Raw genomic sequence first — 22,347 nt, 5'->3', positions numbered from 1 at the left:
GCAATTCTGCATTATAAACAGCATTTGTGGGATCATCTTGGTACAAGCAAGTGTATAATGAATCAAAAAGCAAAGTGAGAATATCAATACAGTGCTGCTTCAATACGCCACACCAACACACCAACTCCATCCACAGTGAAGCTTGAAGGACACATCTCGGCTTGCCCTCCACACCCCCTCACCCCCACTCTCAAGCTATGCCCCACACTCAAGCCTGGCCTGCTCATCCATCAAGCTGTCTCAGCCTGTGCAGTGGACCCAGTGAGAGTGGAATACCCTACTGCTCTCTCTCTCTCTCTTTCTCTTTTTTTTCTCTCTCTCTCGTGCTGCCTGGCAATATGGAGTTGAGAGTGTAGAAAGGAAGGATGCAAGAATGCCATGCCTTTGTTTTTGGTTCAGTAAGTTCAGTAATGCCTTTGCATAAATTACAGGCCCTGTGGAGAGATTTTGCATTTGATCCCATAGGTGTTAGGTGGGCGCCATTATCAGCTTCTTTGAATTTGTTCGTGGCACACGGTTAAATAGTCAAAGTAACAAATCACTGTGATGTTGGAGCTTTGACGAGGGGGGCTTTTGTTCATGTATTGCGGATGAGAATCGCCAAGGGCATCAAAATGGTAACCTCAGACAGTGCAGAATGTATGCGATCCCAGTAGGTGGCAGTCGGGAGCTATGTAATAAGATTATTTCAAGACATATGGCATACTGTGCTCCAGGTTAAACAAAGTATCAAAATGGTAACAGAAAAGACGCACCTCTCACCAGACATGCAAACATTGTCTATCTGTAGACGTTTATTTAATTTGGGGCTGACCTGTACCTGTATCAGTTAGAGAGAGATACTGAATAAGCCACGTCTTTTAACTTTACTAACTTTACTAATCGAGTGTCAGACATTTCACAATTTAATTTGAAAATGTCCAGACCTACCTCTTTGAACAGAAAGGAACGGAGAAAACTAAAGCTAGGCACTGCGGCCTAATCTCGTCAAGGAAAATTGACAGACGTGTTAATTGTTCCCCACAACACTGACACGATTATTGGGAAAACTGAAACCAATGAACTATCCTGGGAGGTGCCTCCTGGCCATCCACAGCCGAGCAGTAATCAATAGTTAAATAGCGGACATCTATCTTGTGAAACATATGGAAGGTTAGTCGTTGTGCAACACTGTGCCGAGAAGTATTCCTAGGTTATCTATATCTATGTATAGGCTTGCATTTCTTTCAGCAGTTCACAATATAAAGCTCGCGGGGGTTCTGAGCACCGATGTTGTCTTGAGTGGCTGTCAAACCATTCAGCTTAAAAGACCTCACTTCAAAAGTCAGTTGTGACTTAGCTCGTTTCCCTCACATGTTATGTCACAATCTAGGCAATGTAATGACATTTGTAATTTACATTCACAGAGATGCACTCATGTAGTAGATGCACCTTATGAGTAAACAAAAGCAAATTGATCTCGTGTAGGTGTAGCCTAGCTACTTTATCTGGTGACCCTTTAAAACAAAAACCTGCTTAACAACACTGTAATGGCACTTCCGGTTCGCATACGGTATGATTGTGTTTATTGTGATTTAAAACCTTCATGATCTGTCAGGTGTTTCAATGTCAGCTGCTATCTGAATTTGTGGTGTGTGTGGTAGCAGCTATGAATGATTATTTCAGTGTATGCCCTAAAGGTGATCAGAGCCTTCTGACTGATAATTACCTGGGAGTATTTATGCTGGGGATAATCCTAACCCCCCTCCACGCCACTGGTGGTTTCTTAAAACCACCTGCATGGTCATGGTTGGCCATGTCTGTGAAAGGCAGAAGATGGGTATGATAATTAGCCGACTTAGCGGAGTGTTTACTCAGGTAGGTTGCTGGGGATGATGGAATATTTGTCTGGGAAGCCGCAGGGCTGGTGCCAGGCCCAGGGTATCTTTTAGGTGATGTAGAGCTCAAACCGTGTTGAGAGAAAGCAGAGGCAGTGCAGAGCGCCTAGTGCTGCCGAAGCGAGATACACAGACTCGCGCAGGCAAACACACACAAATATCTTCATTGACATTTCAAACATGCTGTTGGACCTTAGGATAGAATCAACACATTCATAATGTATGACACATTCTGTGCAGTGAGTGCAATAATGTAATTGGATCCAGGGAATATAAAAAGAGAGAAAGAAATCTATTGCTTTTTGTAGGGCTGAGGCAGACACAGTGCTTAGTCTTTTTTCTTCTTCCTTTTTTATACGAACCCTCCAGCCTTTGATCAGATTTTTCTCGCTTCTGTGGTCAGTTGAGCAGCATCAGTGCCGACTACAAATATTAATCTCCAGGTCCATGCCAGAATGTGGCTCTGAATGAATAATTCATGGCAGCAGGAGAAACAGGGGAAGGTGAGCTTGCTAGTGGCCATAACCTGACTAAGTTGAACAGAAAGATGCACTGCCAAACAAGAGAACAGATGTGAATCCAACAGAGACCACATTGAAAACATAGACTGTGGCCTGCGGTGCCAGAGTGTTTTCCAGTCTGTTTGACTCGATTTCCTCCTGGTCCTGGTCCTGGTATAACTGTCTGCTTGCACTTCCCCACTCTTAAAAGCAGATTATTTGGCTAAATGACTGTTTGAGCTCCTCAAGGGTGTACACACCTCGCGTTTGGACAAGAGCCTCTTATCTGCGTCCCAGAGGCAGGTGAGGAGCGAGAGGGCAAAGGTCGCCTATTGTCCGAGGGAGCGAGCCTGACTTAACCTGCACAGCTCTTCTATTTAATTGCCCACTTCAAGGGTGGGAGAAAGGGGTCGGGATGACGGGAAGATGAGCAGCCAAGTCAAGCATGGACGTTGCATACCTGGGCTTGACACAGCTGTCAGGGTGCACCTTTTGCTCACAGGTAATCCCCAATCTGTCATCATTAATGTGACCACGCTTCACAGCGCCTCCTCTGAGAGTGCTACTGCAGCAGGTCTCTTAAAGATGGCCAGATGTATTTATCAGTACAAGACTGCTGGACACTTTATAATGACTTAATATGCGCCTGCTGTACACTTTATTGAATTCTTCAAATTCATATTCTATTCACACACGTGTTTTGAATTCTTGTTTTGATATTTGATCTGTGGCTGTGGGGAGGCACATAGGTTTTTTTTTTCTTGAACACCTTGGGTCATCTCTTCATGACGATTGTAAGATGTTTGAGAGTGGAATGAAATAAGCCCAAACAACTAGCTTTCAATGTGTGGCCGGGAGAAATTATTGCTGAATTTGAGGGAAATTTACTGAGGCCCTTTTCAAATCCCCACCCAAACTCCTCTTAGAGAAGTTTCATGAAACCACAGCACTCAGGAAATTGAAAGCATTCATTTGTTTATTTACAATTTTAGAGGGTGTAGTCTCCCCTGACCCACAGAATGTTCGGTGCATGCACCATCGTTCACTGAGAGGCTTCTTTCATTTACAGAGGAACCCATTGAAGCAGCACAGTAACACAATAAAAGAAAATATGTTTCAGTAGTGTTTGCATGCATGGCCAAGGATTTGAACAGGCTATTACAGTGTTAATAGTCAATAATGACTGCATGAGGGTCAGCCCTCTCATATTTCCCCATAAATTCCCCAGCCCCCACCCCCCTTCAAGAAACATCGCATCAGTGGGCCTCCGGTCTTCCGACAAGCTTGGCAAGGATCCACTGATGCCAGCATCACACTCCCTAGATTAATCCTTCTCGTTCCTTTCATTGGCTTCCAACATTCAAACCCAAGAAAATTGGCCTTTTTTATAGCCACTTGGGTTGTGCGGTTTGGCCCCATAAGCCAGCAAAATTTGACAGGAACAATTAGTAGCGCTGATATGGAGGAGGCACAGCAGCAGCGCCGCCGCCACAGCCTCCACCTCCTCCATCACCACCAACATCTATGCCCACATTCCTTCCCTACTAGCTTACTAAGTGGCCCTTGAACCATCCAGACCTGTGGCCTGCCTCCGTCTCTCTGGCCCATGAAAAGGGCCGGTGACAGTAATCCCCAAACGTACTGAGCTCATATGGCTAATGAGGACTAGCCTACTTCAGTTTATGGCTCAGCCTTAGCGGGCGCAGCGCTGCAAGTATGGGAACCGGCTCACATGGGTCTCCTCGTCACTCCAGGTTTTTTAATTGGCTAGTGTTGCCCATAGTGGTGGCGCTGGGGTGGGGAGCAAGTGCAGTGAGACAGAAAAGACACCAGCCTGGCGGCATAGCATTGAGGGATAAAAGGAAGTGTGTGCGTGTGTGTGTGTGTGTGTGTGTGTATGTGTGTGTGTGTGAGTGTGAAGAGAAAGAGAGGAGTGATGGGGAGGCTTGTGTTCTGAAATGAAGGACATTCTCACAGAAACCTTTGAGCATGTGTCAGTTTGCACAGGCAATGCCAAAAAGTGTATGCCAGAATTACAGTGACACTGAGCTAAAATCACTAGATTGGATTGGGGATTGTTTGTTTTTTCAGCAGTGTTGGCCAACAGAATGGGTGGCGAACTGTTAATTTTTTCAAAGTGAGTCAACATGAAACTGTGTTTTAAAACGTATGGGCCGTTGCCTGACTTTCTAGAACTAAGACTGCATTCTCTACAAATGTGCAGAAGGGGGCTGAAATACTAAGGACGACTTTAAATAAATCCATCTTGTTTTCTTTTGAAAAAGTTATCAAAATGATTGCTCTGCTGTTTGTCTTACCAATGCAAACAGTTTGATGGAGTAAAAGCTTACAAGAGCATTATAAAGAAGTGGTTACGCTCCATTTGCAAAGCTAGTTTGTGGTCTCCTAAAAGTTAAAGGAAACAATCCAAAGCAAGAGCCCAGACACATGACTCTCAAGGTTAACCCTTAAAGTTAATCCAGATAACCCTCACAGTCACCCCCATAAAACTAAGATTAAACATCCATTCACATTGTTTTTCAACAATCTGTTAATTTAATTTGTCTGCTTATAGAGTCCCTGACATGTCACTTGACAATTTATTGACATAGTAAATAAAAAACAATGATTGTTCCCCTTGAGATGTAAGCAAAAGTAGGTGTTCACATGCATGGGGGAGTAAAGGGTTTAAGAGTTGTACCCTTGAGGGTTGAAACCCCCCACAAACCTCCATAATTTCCCCAAATAACTAGAACTCCTTCCCATTAAAACAAAACCACCAAATAGCTCGTTTTAATCTTTGCCAGGGAAAGTGCTCCTTTCACATGACCACGCGGTCACACGTACCACTTCTTGACCCACGAATGTTTAAGTTCCTTAAAATCGTGTGGAAGCATTTCGTCTTTGAGGATTAACAGCGCAGAAAGATCAAGATCACCATTCATTCCCTCCCCTTTGCTAGAAGCCTCGCCGGATCAATTAATGCGCTTAGCAAAGAGTAAAACAAGACGGGCATTTTGCCGGAGTCCAGGTGTAGCCAGGGGGTTAGGTGAAGCGTGGAGAGAGATCCCCGCTCCAGAGGGGCAGGACCGTGCGCTGAGGGTGAAGCTAGGGGGAGGAGGCGCATCTAGTGATTTATTCGAACGGAGTGTAGATTGATAGGGAGCCGCTGCGTTCTTGCTGTGCGCACTCGGATGTGAGCGGAATCTCGCGAAATCGCAACTTTTTGGTTGCAATTTTCTTATTCAAAGACCGCGAAAGTTTTGTTTGGTTGTCTGGAGAAGTCGGAAGGAATTCATTGTGCACATATTTGAAGATTTCATTTGAACGACTGAGTGCCATTTAGGACAACTCTTGTGCACAGAAGTCAGGATGTCAAATATTTCTGTGAATGACCATCTTGAGGGGATATTGTCTGACTTTGAGGGTGAGTTTGATTTAAGTTAGTTGTTTAGCTTTGTGGGACTATATGTAAAGTGTACTCTGTTGAACAGTGCGAAAATGTAGCCCACAAGTAAATATTTGCTATTGTCCATTCACTTCCCTCAGCATTGATATGCGTTCTATAGCCTACAAACTGCGTTTGCTCAAACTTATGTTCTGGCGGTAAAGAGTTTAATTACACGGTTTCAAACCAAAGACAAGTCAACTGCAGACTATACTTTCCCTCTGTAAAGACCCATTGGATTTTTGGAGATGGAATGCATTCATTCCACAAGTATGCGACCCCAAGCACATGGAGCGTTATCGTTTTCCTTTTTGCCCATTCACTGTAGCCTGTAATCCATCAACAATAATAACAATTCCTTCAACAAGTCCATCTATTCTTGTACTATTATGACAGAATTGTTTTTAATCAAGGTTTCCCTAAGGTATGACGGTACTTCTCTGTAGAAAAGGAACACTGCTTCCGTTGCAACTATGTCATTATGTGATGATCTTCACGGTGCCTCAGCTGTTTTCTCAAATATATGCCCAAAAAATAGTTTATACTTTTCAATCTTTGCCAATTTATCCCAATCTATTCTCCCTGTAAAGGGTGCATATGTTAACTTAAACTAGAAAGTTTCCTAAACTTAATGTTTATCCCTTTAGCTAAATAAACTTATCTCAACAGTATTAGGAAATAAATAAAGTGGTATGAAGAGTCTAAGTAAGTTGTATTTCCTTGTAAATAGTAAACTGAGTATGGAAGTCCAGTACTCGCTGTTTCTTTTTCTCTTTCTTTTTTGTGTGCGAGGCATGATGTTGAACATTCCCATTCGCACCCCTAAATTCTGAGGACTGGTTGTTGTAATTAGCCTGCCATGCATTGCTCTTGCACTAACCCCTGGCCTTAGATACAGTGCAACGCTGAAGCGCTTTATTTAGAAAGCTATCTCCACACAGACAGACTTCTCTACTACCGTGGCCACTATTGGATTTGACGCACATTTCTGACCTCTCCTTGCAGATCTGTCATGAATGGGGACAGGGGAAGGGACTACAGAACAATGGAGTCTCTCTCAGGGCATACAGCTGTTTAGACAGGTGCTGATAGGGGGGAAAAACAAATTAGTTCAAGCCTTTGGAATAAAACACAATCTATTATTGCATTTGTGTGCTTGTTGGGGACTATTGTTTTCCTACACAGTTGCATTTCTTAGGCCTATGATCACTTGAGGAAGTTGACATAGCTCTTTTATGGCACAGCTCATCATTACTTATACTGTGTGTGTAGCACAGACTTACAGGTATCAGTGACCTGACATGTGTCTCATTTGTTTTGAACCTTTGTGGCTGTGATAAGAACTTCCGGGTCCCACATGTTTGTACACATTTATGGGTGAGAGGTATCACCCGTAGGAATTTCCAAGCCACACCTTTTGAGATTTGCTCATTGAAACAACTGGCCTTTGCTAAATGGCAAGCAAACATATCAGATGAACTGGCTTGAGTACCCCCCAGAGCTGCAACAACATCATGGAATACCATTGTGTCGTCAGTCGAGTGGTGACGCCTTTGATGCTGAATGGCTGTAGGCCGTTGCCTGTTGTTTGGGTGTGATCTGGTGCACAGATGTTTTCTAGCATGGGACTATTTGAACGCACGGTATATATAAAAAAACAACAACACAAAAACAAAACAACGTTCTGAGAGGGTATAGGCCTATTTAGGAGAGACGTTTGCAACATCTGTGTGGTATGAATGTAGCTTTGAGTGGCCAGTATTGAATGTGACAGGCTCCCATTTAATTTGGTCAAAGGATGCAATTGTCATCATCTACGCTCCTGTGAGCATCTGGGAATGTGGTGAAAGGCACAGTGTCCTCTGCTCATGGTGCCCCCCTCAATTAGTTTTCTTTTCAATCAGATTTATCCTGTGGGCTATAAACCATGTGATTCGTGGTAGGGGAAGGTATCACAACAGAGAGGTTGCATTTTGGCAGCTTCACCTTAAACTCTCCACAGAGTTCACCTTAGAACAAGGGGCCAGTGTGCCACAATGGACCTCAGTGAAGACATACAGTAGCCCTGTTCAACATGCAGGACTAAGGTCCGAGGATGGCAGGCTGGAATGTGTTGGGCTGCACGGAGTGTACCGAAGGGTCCTTTCATGTGGCAGTGCAACTGTGAAATGTGTCCCCCCCCCCAGGATACGCATTGGAGTTGAAATCATTGCTATACGGGTCTTAAGACGAGCTGGATTAAAGCAGGCCTTAATAAAGTAGAAATGCAAGGAGACGCACAGAAAGAGGAATGGAGACAGAGCCCTCAAAGGCGTTTCTTAGTGAATGGACAACCCAGAACAGGCTAGAGAATAGCCCAAAGCCGGGTGGCTGTCAGTAGCCGCTAGAACAAATATAAAAGACTCTGCCTCTTCCCGCAGTGGGAAACCTAAGACGGCCATTGGGCCTTACCCCTGCTCCTGAGACCCACAGGCCAAGGCCCCCAAGTGGCAGCCTGGGAGATCTGGTTGCTTCAGTAGCCTCAGTATTTCTGGCTCCATGGTCATCAGGTTGACAGCTTATACCTATGCGAAAACAAGGAGTTGGGTTTCGGGGCTTTGCCTCTTCAAGTCCTGACTTTGCATGACCAGTGTTGTGTTTGAGTGATTTTAGTGAGTTCTCTGGCTCTTCCTGTTAATATGCAACTCAACTGAGTTTTGGTGGAGGTTTTTGTTTGGAGAAATGGCAGTAATGTGAAGGTGTGACTGCATGTGGTCGTGTGTGTGTGTTTTGCCTGTAATTACCCAGGCTCCAGTGGAAGCCCCCATCACAGGGCAGTGGTCTAGTACTCTGTGGCTCTCTGTGCTCCTTGCATGAACACATGTGTTGGTTTCAGCCAGGTCATGTGGTTTCCTAGAAGGCAGAGAAAACATACATGAAGAAAAAAAAAAGGGGGGGGCATTACATAAAGAAGGTTATGGATAGGAGTCAATAATGATGATTTATGGGTTTCCTGTCACACCCAAAGCAAAGTACTTGTTTAGATCACACACACAGGCACTCCAGGCAAACAGCAGGTCCACCTAAAAAACCCAAAGAGTTGTTCACCGGAGGCGGAACTGTAAAACCGCCTGTTTGCCTCTAGAACCGTCACTCAGGGTGTCATCTCTGAAGGAAGACCTCCACTCCTGACTTGCTTTTTTACATTGGAATTCCATTTTAACAAGACAGCAAGCATACTTTAAGTAGTGTTCCCACTACTTCCTCTATTAAAGAAGAGAAAGAGAGAGAGTGAGAGAGAGGAAGAGAGAAAAAGAGAAAAGTTGGCAGTAGAACAGTGGTTCTCAACATAAAGTTCAGACTTGCCAGTGCATAATTGCCTCTAAAAGTGCATGCCTTTGATGAACATCCTCTATAAAGCAAATGGAGATGTGTATTAGGTTCCCCTGGCCCATACATGTTCTCTTCACGTGTTGTTTCACACTGGCAGCTAAGCGTTTAAGCAAGACCATGTGCCCTGGGGTTTTTTTGTTTGTTTTATGCCGGTGGAAACCTTCGCACATGTATACGTACACGCATACCTGACTTTTAGCAGCCCAGGAAGAACGGGTTAAAAGAAATACACCGAGGGTGATGTAAGTGCCGTGGCCCGTGCTCCCTCACTCTCTGATGAGGTGTGTTAAAGAGTTTGTGAAAGTGTGAAAGCTTTTTAGAGCGCCCCAGGGATGGCAGAACCTATAAGGGTGGGGGGGTGGGATGGGTGGAGGGAGGTCGAGTTGAGAGGGGTGTTGTGGGGGTCTGGGTGAGTGTTGTTACGACACTGAAAATGGCAGATCGGAATTCAGATTCCAGATGTGCTTTGAGCTTAGGGGGGGGCTGCACAGGTAGATGGCTGCTGGGCCATGTGGGAGAGAGAGAGAGAGAGAGAGAGACTGAACAGATAGAGGGGTCGTCAGAGAATACCTGCCTGGAATGTGTGTGGTGGTGGTGGTATGTGGTGGTGGTGGTGGTGGTGATGGGGGGGTGCAGCTGAGTGTGAGGTGGGGGTTGAGAGGCTATACGGGATGGTGGGGGAGAGAGAGCTCAGACAGGCCCAGACTAGCCTCTCCTTCCCAGCCTGTCCAAAGGTCTCAGCTCCCCTTCGTCAACAGCTTAGACTTTCCCTCCTTCCGTCTCTCCTGCGACTGGACCCCTCATGGCGGATGTCCACTGAGTGACACATGGTGCAGTGGCTGATGCTGCCTGTCATATTCATCAAGCTGGGCTGGGAGGGAGAAAACTGCTAAAAGCATGTTGTGACTGACTTCTCTGGATCTGCATCTCTGGATCACTGGTCAGGATGGAAGGCCAGTAGCAGTTTTTTATGTGCCAGACAGACGTCCACGCGTGGCACTCTCACCCTGGTCACCCCCAAAACTCCCATCCCCTCCCCTCCAGACTGCCCCCAGGCTATCATCAAGTGTGCAGCCTTTTTTCTCCCCTGCGAGTCGCCCCTCAGCCCACATACCATAAACTTAAGCCCGTAAAATAACAGGCCATCAGCCAATGTGAGGCGGGCTGGCAGATGAATGCGCGAGGGGAGCTGAGGAGAATCTACCCTGTCGTCTACCTTTATTAAGCTCTGCGTGACAGTCCAAATCCTGCTCTTTGATTGCGCGCCGACGCGATTCGCTTTCCGCTTTCTCTGTAGAGTTGCTCTCTCGCCAACTTATAAAGTGCCTGCTCCGTTCCGTTCCACGCCACGCACGGCCGCAGATGTCGGTAGAGAAAAAAACGCTTGCCCCCGTGTTGCCTGTGGTGATCTCCTAAGCCTGCATGCTGACTGCCAAGTGATGAGAATCTGCTTCTCCTCACACGCGGAGAAGGTTGGAGGGGGGATTTTCTCTCTCTCTCTCTCTCTCTCTCTCTCTCTCTGCTTCTTAAATCACAATAACACCCCCCCCCCCGGGTCACGCAGCTTGAGAGGGGGCCTGCGAGGCACAGCTTGATTGCTCCAGATTTGCAGGAAATTAAAGAGAGGACCTCTGAGAGCCCTCTGATGAGCCGAGTGTCAACGGTCTGCGTGACAGGAAGTGTGTTATCACGGGGGGGAGGGGGGCACCCCCTGTTTCCCACAGTGCAACAGTGAAACACCCTAAAAAGAACAGCTTCAGGGAGGTGCCTTATCCACCCCCACACCACCACCACCACCACCACCACCACCCCTGAGTCCCCTAGCAGAGCAGAGTCCATCCCGCGCCACTGTTTTAAAACAAAGATTAGACAAGAGACTATCAGGTTGTTGTTGTTGTTTGTTGAGGGGTAAAAACATCATCATATTCAGCAGGTTGTGTGTAGCTCCATGGGTAAGCTGAGAGGATTTGAACCGAAAGGAACGCTGAGAGAGAAAGAGAGAGAGAGAGAGAGAGAAAGAGAGAGAGCAGAGTAGTCCCAGAGTGGAGACGTGCCACCAAGGCTCGCCTGTCATCGTAATTATTTCCTCAGTTTTTGAGCGGGTGCCAGCAATCACCTGATATCTCCCCCTAGCCGCCCCCCACCCCCGCCCCGACTCCCACCCCACCCTGCACCCCTTCCCTTGCCTGAGCTGCCAGGGCGAGTTCACACTCGTCCCGGCTCTGCTTTGTGCAAAACCGTTAGCGTTGTGCCAGGCTGTTGGAATTCCTCTGCGGTTCGGGGCGCTGGGAGTAGCTGCGTTATTGTTGTGGTGGTGGTAGTGGTGCACGGCCGCAGCTACGTGCCTCTCACTCGTTGCTCTCTTGTGTCTCCTGTGTGTGAACACCCACGGCGACCAAGCCGGCAGCCTGCTGCGTTTTTAAAAAAAAAATTTTACGACATCCAAAACAAGTGCTCGCTGGCCGCTAATGTAGTCTTTCACCAAACCCCCCACCCAGCCAAAAGCCACACAGAGCGGCGTGCACCAGAGCGCGTGCACCCGGTTGTCCATTAAGGCTGAGAGGACCATGTGTCTATGGCACAGGGGGTCACGCTGTTGGAATTTGATTAGGGGGCTAAACTCTCACAGCTGTGCTGCTGTTGATGGAACTGACGGAGACAACGGGACCGTGGTCTTGCTCACTGTACAGAAAAAGAAGGAGCTGGGGGTGGGGGGGTTGTCAGCCACTGCTTCATGAAATGTGATTTGATTTAGCGCTTGAAGTTTCTTGCAGCTCTTAATGAGTAGCATACCCTACAGAAAGACGTGCCGCTCACCCAGTGGCGCGAGATAAAAATCAGAGTTGCTACTCCAGATGCTGTGATATCCCAGGCACCGATAGCGTCCTGTTTACACAGTTCTGACTGACTGAGCCTGAATGGGATAAGGCTCTGAGAAATGACTTCTTGCCTGAGGTTTTTTTTTTTTTGTCGTTGCTTTTCAGTTTTGTGTAATTAATGATTAAGACATTTGTTAGTATGAGAGAAAGACAGTGACAAAAAATGCGTAAGAGAGCGAGAAAGAAAGAGAGAAAAAGAGAGAGAGGGAGAAATAGAGAGAGAGAGAGAGAGACTTATATCAGAGTTATCTCATTTCAACTCCCCACACCGCCATGCTTGTCTGTTCCGGCCGTTGTCACTGGCCGCTTTGATGGCCACATTAAATGCTTTTTCGGTCGGCAGAAATGCCTCTCTTTCTCTCTCTGTGTGTCTGGGCTGCTGCGTGAGAGTGAGTGTGGGTCTGTCTGCGGACGCTCTCATTGTTCTCCACTGGAATTCTGGGTCATGGCAAGGGCCGCTGTAATCCAAGCCTTCAGCCCCTGACACTGTCCGTGAATCGGCCCTTTGTGCAGGAGGAAGAGCCTTAGCCTCTCACAAAGGGAAAAGGTCGGAAAACAGTGTTTGCCATTGGCTTTGTGTCCCAGGGTCTGGGGGATTAAGGGACACCAGCACAATTCACATGGTCCAGGTGTGGTGGGGCCATTTTGTATCTTGTGGTCTTACTTTGTGCACACTCAGAGCTTTTTGTCTTTGTTGGCTTTGCATTTGTGTGTGTATGTATATGTATGTGAGTGCATTGTTATAAACGCTGTCCAAAAAGTCCTAAAGATTTTAGTCAAAGACTACCACTAAGACTACCACAGGTGTGTGTGAGGACTTTCCAGATTGTTGGGAAATCTCAAAACTACTTTTGTGTTTTTGCCTTCGTTCTTGAGGGTAATGTACAGAAACTAAGGACCTCACTGTGCTGTGCAAACACGTGCACGCTGTCGCCTACAAGTAAATCAAATTAAACTGTCTAAATCTGTCAAGCCATCAACAGTCCTACATGTTTACGTGAATCTTGGACTCCTTGCTAGCTCTGAGTCTGGACTGGATTACATGAATGAGACACTTGCAAGACATAACCTGGCTTCAGGAATGAAGTATGCTTTACATAGTGATGTCATGCCAACCTCAAAGAAAGATCAAACAGACACCACTGTAATTATAGCTTGGCCTCTAACAATGTGTCTGACAGAGGGCCATTGAAAATGGGCCCTGCTCTGTCTTTTACACAGAAGTGCAGACTCTCAAGCTTTTAGTGGCACTATAAACACAATCTGGTAAATGACCGCTATACATCGATTTTTTTTATTGTTATCATGAAAGCAACAGAGGAGCTTTGAAGTATGTGTGGATCAGTATAAAGTAAATGGGTTACTTTAGCTGTGGTGAAAACCTGCATTTTTTGTTCCTAGAGACATTCTTTTTACTATGTTAACAGACTTAAGTATATGGTATTCTTAAAAAAAAGAGTCTTTCGCATTCATTGTTCTTTGTGTTTCAGCTTCGTAAAGATCACTTAGACCTAGACTTTGATGTGTTAAAACTGTGTTTCAGCTATGTTTTTATACTTCCTTTAGACCAGAGATTTTTTAAAAAAACGAACTATCACTGAATTTACAAATGTGAAAATGTACCACCAAATGAATGAATCAAACCTCCAAATGAATTTCTGCTAACATGAATCTCTATTCCATTACAGCGCTGAAGCGATCCTTTGATATTGACGATGTGGACGAGATCCCAGCCTTCTCCCCAGCGTCTCCTGTCACTTCCCCCATAAGCCCCACCTCCATTCTCAACAAGACCAATGAGAGCCGGAGTCCGTCGAATCACATGTCCTCGGCCTACCGCTCCCGGATCAGCGTGGGTTCGAGTCCCGCCCAGAGCCCTGTGCAGAAGTCCAGGATGGTCTCCAGTCTGTCCTTCAACCGGGGCACCATGGGCAAGCCAAACATCCACGCCAGCACTGGCATCAACCGAGCCGCGTCCTTCCAGAACAAGTTCAACCCCAACGGATTCAACTCGTCGTCAGGCCCCGGCAGTGACAATGACAGCCTGCACAGCTCCTCCTCCAGCCTGGAGTACCAGGCCTCGTCCAAGCTGAACTCCTACGCCACCAGCCCCCCGCAAAGCCCCATGTCAGGGGTCGGGGAGTACAACAAGGCCCCCTGCATGACCAGCCCCGTCCTGAAGAAGTTCTCCTCGCACGGGAACGTGTTCCACTCGGAACTGGAGAACCCTCTGGTCATCCCCACCGAGCCCATGGGCATCACCCACGGCTCCATGCCCTCTCTGGATCTCCAGATCGAGAGCGGCGGCAGCAGTGGGATGAGGCGCGTGGTCTCGCCCGGCTCCCGCTTCGCCAACGCCGGCGTGCCGTGGAACAACGTCCCGCACCGCGGGATGCAGAATGCCAGCCCGTACGGTAAGGAGCCTCCGTACTCGCCTCCCAACCACCAGCCGCAGCAGTCCCCCAAGCCCAAGGAGCGGGCCAAGCTCAACAAGTTCCCCCTGGATCTGGACAGCCTGGTGGCCAATAAATGCCAGGTGGTCGAGGCCACCGGCGCCCCCCCGAAACCCCCTCCGAGGTTCCTGCCCTGCTCCAGCAGCCCATCCATGTCCACCAGTCCCTCCGCCTCCATCAGCAGCCTGGACAGCACTGACCTGACCCTCGTCCACCACCACAACAACAACAACAATGTGGAGAAGAGGGAGCCGGTGTGCTCCCAGCCCGGTGCCATGCCCGTGCCCTGCGTCAGCCCGTCTCCCGTGCCACTCTCGCCGGCCCAGACCCCGCAGCTCAACCTGGCCTCCCAGCCGCAAGTCGTCCAGCTCTCCCCGGTCACCCCGCCGCCACAGCTGCCGCCGTTCGCTGTCCCGGACCACAGCGCTAACGAGGCCGACCTCGACGTGACCCAGGCCAAGGAGAGCGTTGGCTCGATACTCCAGAGGATTGCCTCCTTCTCCCGGGTGGATGCCAAGGTGCCAGCCCAAAGCCCCATCCTTCCTTTCAGCAATGGCATTAAGAGGGAGTCACCAGCCTTGCAAAGGCAGGAGCATGCCAGGGAGGAAGGTAAGACGGCATATGCTTTTATAACCACTGTACAATGACTACTACTCCAAAAAAACAAAAAGCAAAACACTTTTGTTCCACTACTTTCTTGCCCTTTTGGGAGGTCTTTATGAAGAGCCACAAGGAAAATCGGAACACCCAGACTATGCAGAAGGCTGAGACTGCTTTGGCGTTTAGTACCATTAGTTAAGTACATACTGAGGGACATGGGAAGGAGGGGGAGCCCCCCTCCCCCCTGCTGTCTACCACCATTAGAGCTTCTCTTTGTTTGAAGCCATGTTGTCATCACAGGTGTCTGTCAATGCCTCACAAACATACAGTAGAGGAGAATGAGGGAGGTCAAACTAAAAGAAAATAAAGTCAGATGCATACAGAGACAGTGAATGAATCAGACAGAACGGGGGGGAAGCCCACCAACAACAATGGGTGAAATTCTTGTCATATCAACAAATAGCTGAGGGCAACCAGTGATAGCGGTGCAATGCAGCTTGTCAACACATTCATTCCCAAAAAGTAAAATCCCCTGCTGGCCACCACTGTGGTTTCCTTCCTGGCAATACGAGGCAGCTCTGCTCTCTTCCCCACGGGGGAGAGATGCGAGTCCCCCAGGTGCTGAGCTGATCCGCAAAGCGAGGCGTCTCTCACCTGCCTCGCCATTCCTGGGGGAAGTTGGGAGGGGGGAAAAAAGAAAAAAACGAAAACCTGTCAAGACGTTGTTGTTTTTAGCCCCGCTCACCTTTGGGATCGGCCCAAAACACGACGGGAAGCGTTGACGTCGGCAGTCTAATGGTATCTCCCCAGCTGACAGAAATGGGTTTTGTGGCTGAGACTGGAGGGATTTAGCCGTGGGCAGCATCAGTAAGCGTGCGGCCTGAGATCCGCTCATGTCCGAGCTGGGCTGGGCTGGAGAGAGAGAGAGAGAGAGAGAGAGAGAGAGAGAGAAGCAGTGAGTTGAGGTCTAACAAGAGCCAGGACTTTTGTGCCTTCAAAAGCCACCAATGAAACAAATGTGTGTTGAAAGAGCTTCAGTATGAGACCAGATGTGACAGGTAGAAGCATGCTACTGACACTGTGCTGGACTTACTGGCCAATACAAATGTTAGTTGGTAAGGTGACTCATGTGATGTGGAGAGCAGGTGACATTGAAGTACTTGACCTACACCAGATAGCTTGGCTGCTGTACTAGCTGGCCTTGTGCCTGGTGCCTTGGGCAGCCATGTGGAAGTGCTCACTAACTGTGGTTAAGACGTGCATCCCTTACAGGAAACAACCAGAGATGAGAGAAGGAGCGAGTGACATGTGTGGAAGGAGGCTGGCCAAGTTCAGCCTTTTAAAAAAAGCCAAAGGGAAGAGGAGATAAAGTTATCCACAAACAGATGACAAAGACAGACCAAAAAAGTTGTCTGATGAGACAACTCTGATGAGCGGAAAGAAAGAATTCTAAGTTGCAACGTTGTTGTTTTTTTTGTTCTTGATTCAAAAAGCATTATTTCCGAGGGGTTAAGGGGCTATGCTGTTTTCTAGGTTTTTTTTTACCTTTTCCATTCTTCCAGTTCTTCTCATTTTCACTTTCTCTCTCTCTCTCTCTCTCTTTCACCCTTTCTCTTATTCTCATTTTACCTCACTCTTTTCCTCCCCCCTTCTCTCTTTCTCTCTCTGGTGCTGTTTAATGGAGGGAAGTTCGCAGCACTTGGTCTGACCAAAGAAAACAGGGACTCACTCAACTGTGAAGACCCCATGGGTGCCTGGTACTACGCTTGGCTATGGAAGAGAAAATGTGGAGGTTCTCCCATGGCACCTATCTTCTGCATCTCTCAAAAAGCAAAAGGGGGAGGGTGTGTGTGTGTGTGAGAGAGAGAGAGAGAGAGAGAGAGAGAGTGTGCAAGGGAAACACTGGGATGAGTGTTCTGACATCCGGCGTGATCTCAGACAGCTGGGTAACAAACGGCCCCACTAGTGCCATGTTTTCCCCTTAAACGTAAACACTGTTGCATTTGCACTGTGTGATTTATACTTTCCAGCGGATATGTTTTTTTTTTCTCTGGGGTGGTGGGGTGTGGGGGTGTGGGGGTGCAAACTATAGGCCTGGCCTCGGGGCAAGTTTTCCAGGTTAACAACTGTCAAGCTTTGTTTTTTGACAGAGGGCACAGGAGTCAAATGGACATGTTGGTGATGTTGTATGGGCTTCTTCCTGAAGCTGACACATCCATATCCATCACTGTTGGTGGGGGTGGGAGGGGTAAGGATGTTAGGTTCATCCAGCTCATAAAAGTTACTCTGGAGAGAGAGAGTTAACTAATCTGAGGCAGCTGGCTAGTTGGAACAGAGCTTAACTGTCATTACACTGACGTAGGTGTGGTCGTGTGTTTGCCTCTTTGTAGTGTATCCTCGTGTTCCCTTTCGAATGCATCCTCATATTTCTTTTCTCTCTTTATCTTGGCCACTGGACTCGAGCAGATGTTTCGGTGTCACCGAGCCAGCTTGACACACCCCGCTCATGTTTTCAGCGTGTTAAAACAGTGGTATTTTTAGATGTACATCTAACACCTCACCCACTCCCATTGTTCGGAGGTCTATGGGGGTTGTTTCTGAACTTCCTGAAAAGGCAGTGAAAATGACCATTCATCAAGTTTTCTCTGATGTCCTAGGTTTTGTTAACCTGACCTTTTCCAGTTCTCCCTCTTACATAACAGTTAAACATAAGCAATAATACCAGGATGTCAATGACATTTGCTACATTCATTTAAGATCTATATCCTAAAAACCTTGGGGCTCTGAACACTCCGTTAAAACGTGCTATCCTTCGTATTGACACTCACCTGGCATTCTGTAGGATATGAGGGGATAAACAGTATGTGTCCAGTACAGCTTGCAGCTCACAAATATTTACATGTAGGCCGGTCAGTTTTCTGCATGCTTGAAGAAGAAGACGAGAGTCGAGTGTTTTTACTCTGTGTGTGTAAACCTGTCATAACTCAGCCGAAGGGGTTTTCCATGCCGTAGATGTCATCGTTCCAAAAGGAATTTTGCCGATAAGGGGTAACTCCTGAGAGACACTGGGTTTTGACTTGGCCCTGATGTGGCCTGACTGCTGCCAGGGATAAACAGGTTACCCTGTTCCTTGCTTGGAGCACTACTTATGTCAGCTCATTAGAATGTATTTTATGTCCATCGCAAATTACAGTTTACTCAAGCATCAAAAGGATGACATGTGAAATACCTAGAATTCACACAGTTGAACAAAGCCTGAAATGTCTCAGTGTTGATCCCCAGAACAAGGAATCGCATCCAAAATGTAAATGTAAATCAGGTTTATCGGCCAAGTATACTTGCGTATACAAGGAATTTGGTCTCTGCATTTATCCCATCCGTGAATTAGTGAACACAGAGAGTTGAAGTACACACTAACCCAGCACAGTGAGCTGCCTTGCTACAGTGGTGCTCGGGGAGCAGTGAGGGGTTAAGGGCCTTGCTCAAAGGCACTTCAGCCATTCCTACTGGTCGGGGATCGAACCGGCAACCCTTCGGTTACAAGCCCGAAGCCCTAACCAGTAGGCCACGACTGCCCCAATCCAATGGTGGGACAGGCCTGTGCCAACATCAGCTGTGGTCCTGATATTGAGAACACTTATGGATGTTCAGCGCCACACTGATAGAAGAAAATATTAAGACTGTCCTGTTGTGCATGACTGTGAATGATATGCTCGTAAAAATGAAACATTTCCTCTTAATGGATGTTTGCCATGAAATGATTGTTATGCTACAAGCACTTTTTTTTATTTCGAAAGCAAAGAAGTTTTGCTTTCAAATGAAAACATGAAAACAAAACCCAGCCAAGGGGCTTTTCCTCTCCACCCTTCCTCCAGCAGAGGATTGACTGACTGACTAACTGACTGACTGACTGAGGAGATGGAGCTTTTTGAAGTTTTAGAGGAAAAACACAGTAGAGAAAACACTAATTATATTCCTCTGTGCATTCTACTTTACCCTGACTCAGCAGAGAAATCTTAGATGAGGGGAACAATGGTGTGTATCTAATCTCCCTTTATAGATATATGGCAAGCAGCATTTCCTCCAAAACAGATGACCTTAACATCGCTGGGGATAGATATCCGGAGATATCCGGAGCTGGTGTTCCTCCCTCCAATCTCCCCTGTCCAGTACAGTAAATATGGACCGTTGCCAATGTTGCCATAATTGCACAATTCAAACAGAACGATAGATAACAATAGCAAACATTTAATTTATAAATAATTAAGGGTTATGTATGGCAGCGTGTTCCGTCAGTAATAAAAACATTGTTAAAACGAGACTGGGAGTTAGGACAGGCTTTCAAATAAGTTTCTGCACTCTTCCTGTACTCTTTGTTTCTGTTTCTCCCCCATTCAGTTTCATGTTGCCACATGCCAAGACCAGGCAGCAGGCTCTTTTCTCTCTTATACAGCACAATTTATTCTGGATTTAATGACAGTGATTTAGGGAATAAATTCTTCTCCAGCAGATGTTTTAGGCCACCCTCCCACTATCCCCCCTGGCTTAAGGAGAGTGAGCAAGCAAGAGAGAGAGAGAGAGAGAACTGTTCTTTAAAGGAAACTGTCAGAACTCATGGATTTTGGAGAAAAAAACACACTTAGAAGAAAAAAAGACTTCTTCATTCATCTGTTTCCTTTAACCCCCAAATATGTTGGAGTCTTGGGAGAAATGATGGTTGAAAATATAGAGTACAAATCTGTATGTTTATGTTTTTTTATTCTTTTTTTTACGGTGCACAAGAATTTATAACAGTGTGTTTTCAGTCAGCACTCGTTCAGTCAGCACTAGTTTAGCCTCTCTGTCCCCGTCCCCAGATCAGTGTTATATCCAGCCGCAACTGGCCTGCCTTTGGACTGCGACTGAAATGTGTTTCCTCAGTCACTAGATAAGATTACACTGCCTTGTTAAAGTTGTCTTATCATCGATCCGTGCAGCTTGGCCCTGCAGCAGGAGAGATTGCACACTTTTTCACTCTTTTCAAGTCTTCTCTCTCTCTCTCTCAATTTCTCTCTGTGTAGAGTTCGGATGAAGGTGAAGGCACTTTAAATGGCTTATTTCCATTTGGATTTACAGTAATTTACCTCTTCAAAAAGAAGAGAGTGATAAATCACCTAGGTGCCACGTCAAAGACAGCTAAGAGATGAGTAACGATTGCGGGAAGCAGAGATATTTTCTGTGTGTGTGTACAGGCGTGTGTGTATGTGTATGTGTGTGTGTACAGGCGTGTGTGTGTGTTTGTGTGTGTGTGTCTGAGAGAGTTTGTGTGCACTAGCACACAGTTGTGTGTAAAAGGATAAGGGCCCAATTTGTGCCTGATTTACTACCATTTAGACAGCAGAAAGATTTAGCATGAGGGAATGAGGGAACTCTTAGGTGTGATGCCTCACTGCACCATGCATGGAAAACTGCTGGCTGTGTGTACACAAGGATGTTGACATGTTGTCTATGTATACCTTCTCCTAACATACAGTAGTTGACCATCACATGTGTATTAGCACAGACAGATACATCTCACTCACAGACATATTCATTAGTCAGATAGACACACAAAAATATGACATACTTATCTGCAGGGATGGGCAGTGTTTTAAAATACGTATTTCATTTCAATATGTATTTTATTGGGTTGAAGAATCAAAATACTTTATTCATGGGTTTAATCAGGTCCCTTTCCACAGGTGTATTAATCAAGCATCATGCAGTCTACATTCATAATCTAGGTGCTTGTCTGATTTTATACATCTGTGGAAAGGGACCTGATGAAACCCATGAATAGGTGTGTATTTTTGTAGTTTAAAACTATTGCCAAATATTTTTGGTAAAACCAATAATTTTACAATGTGATGACATCATAAAAGTGCAAAACAATGAATGTAGCCTCTGACTAGTGTTGACTTAGTGTTGAGTAATTTGCCCAGACTTGTTGTGATCAAAATATTGAGTTTCAGGAAGATGATCCAGTGCAAGATGAGTAACTATAGGTTGCTCACACATACAATACACTCCCTCTCACACAAACCTCAAGTTTCTTGAGAACTTTAATCATCAGTTTCTTGAGAACTTTAATCATCAGTTTCTTAAAAACTTTAATCATCCAATCGAAACAAATGGAGCCGGTTATGTGGTTGCCCTGCAATATTGCTCAAAAAGTTGCCCCATGTATCACCTAAGGCAACATGATCATTTTATTAATATTTATCCCCTTGGCGTCAATATAACACCATTTAGTGTTTACAAGGTACCCAGTTAACTAAAAACCAACTAAAAGGGTCATGATCCTTCCTGATCAAAAGCGTTACACAGTGCAGTATCAAGCAATCTGGGCATTGACAATGTCAGAGACTTGTCTCCACTTTGTACCACTTGACAAGTTCAGTTGGGACTTTTTGAGTGCATCTCTGATACAGTATTTAGACTATGAGATGTACAGGGGCGAAGCCAGAGGGGTGGCTCGGGGTGGCACAGGCCACCCTTGAAATTGGCCACCCCAGGTGCCACCCCAAAATCCTAGTCTATGGTTGGCCATTATGACGGTCTAAGGCAGGACCTTTCTTGATGCACTTGCAGCGCTAGTTTGAAGTGTCAGACAGATGTCGGAAAGTGGCCAACACGCTTGCCATTATACATGACTTATTGTTTTTAGCATGTGAGTTTAGGCCTACAGGCTACAGCTTGTGCTAACACACAAAGATGTCTATTTACCTATCGCATCTGCCAGTGCCTATTTATCTAATCACACACACAAGTTGCGTCTTGAATCACATCATCCTAGACTAATTTTCCTACCTGCTTATTTTACCTAGCCTACCCAGCCAACATTTGCCAGGTCATTAAGTGTTAAAAATTAACTGTGGGCCTAAAAGCGTTTAATGATAATACTGTCCTAATCAAGGTTTGAAAATCGGAGGTTCACAGGCTACTGACCTTGATGCCCCCTTTCAATATTCTTTGCATCCGACTAATAGCGATTTTCATTTAACCTATGGCCTGTTAAAATAATCTTAGCATTCACAGCGCAAATTAATTTAGTCTTTTTCGCAGTGGAGAAAGTGACAGCGCACGGCAAGAAAGAAAGAGCGTCCAAATTCTTCTCTGTTGAACTACTGTTCTCGCGAAGTAGCCTACTCAGACATCACACAGACATTAAATGTATTACATCACATGAAAGAGCTTTTT

The 22,347-nt window shown here is 46.2% G+C and overlaps 1 protein-coding gene across 1 annotated transcript in view; it reads left to right on the top strand.

Moving 5' to 3' along the window:
* Positions 1–5,539: 5,539 nt before the first annotated feature.
* Positions 5,540–22,347, top strand: part of septin12 (septin 12) — an 89,725-nt gene continuing 72,917 nt past the window's right edge. Inside the window, exons 1-2 of the mRNA XM_048246400.1 lie at positions 5,540–5,804; positions 13,765–15,138. Of these exons, the coding sequence (XP_048102357.1) occupies positions 5,750–5,804; positions 13,765–15,138 (1,429 nt within the window). The 5' untranslated portion in view covers positions 5,540–5,749. The remainder of the gene's footprint in view (positions 5,805–13,764; positions 15,139–22,347) is intronic.

This window comes from Alosa alosa, chromosome 6, assembly GCF_017589495.1.
Source record: "Alosa alosa isolate M-15738 ecotype Scorff River chromosome 6, AALO_Geno_1.1, whole genome shotgun sequence".
Taxonomy (NCBI): Eukaryota; Metazoa; Chordata; class Actinopteri; order Clupeiformes; family Clupeidae; genus Alosa; species Alosa alosa.
The sequence above is the reverse complement of the archived record's forward strand: the minus strand, read 5'-3'. Positions and strand labels throughout refer to the sequence as shown.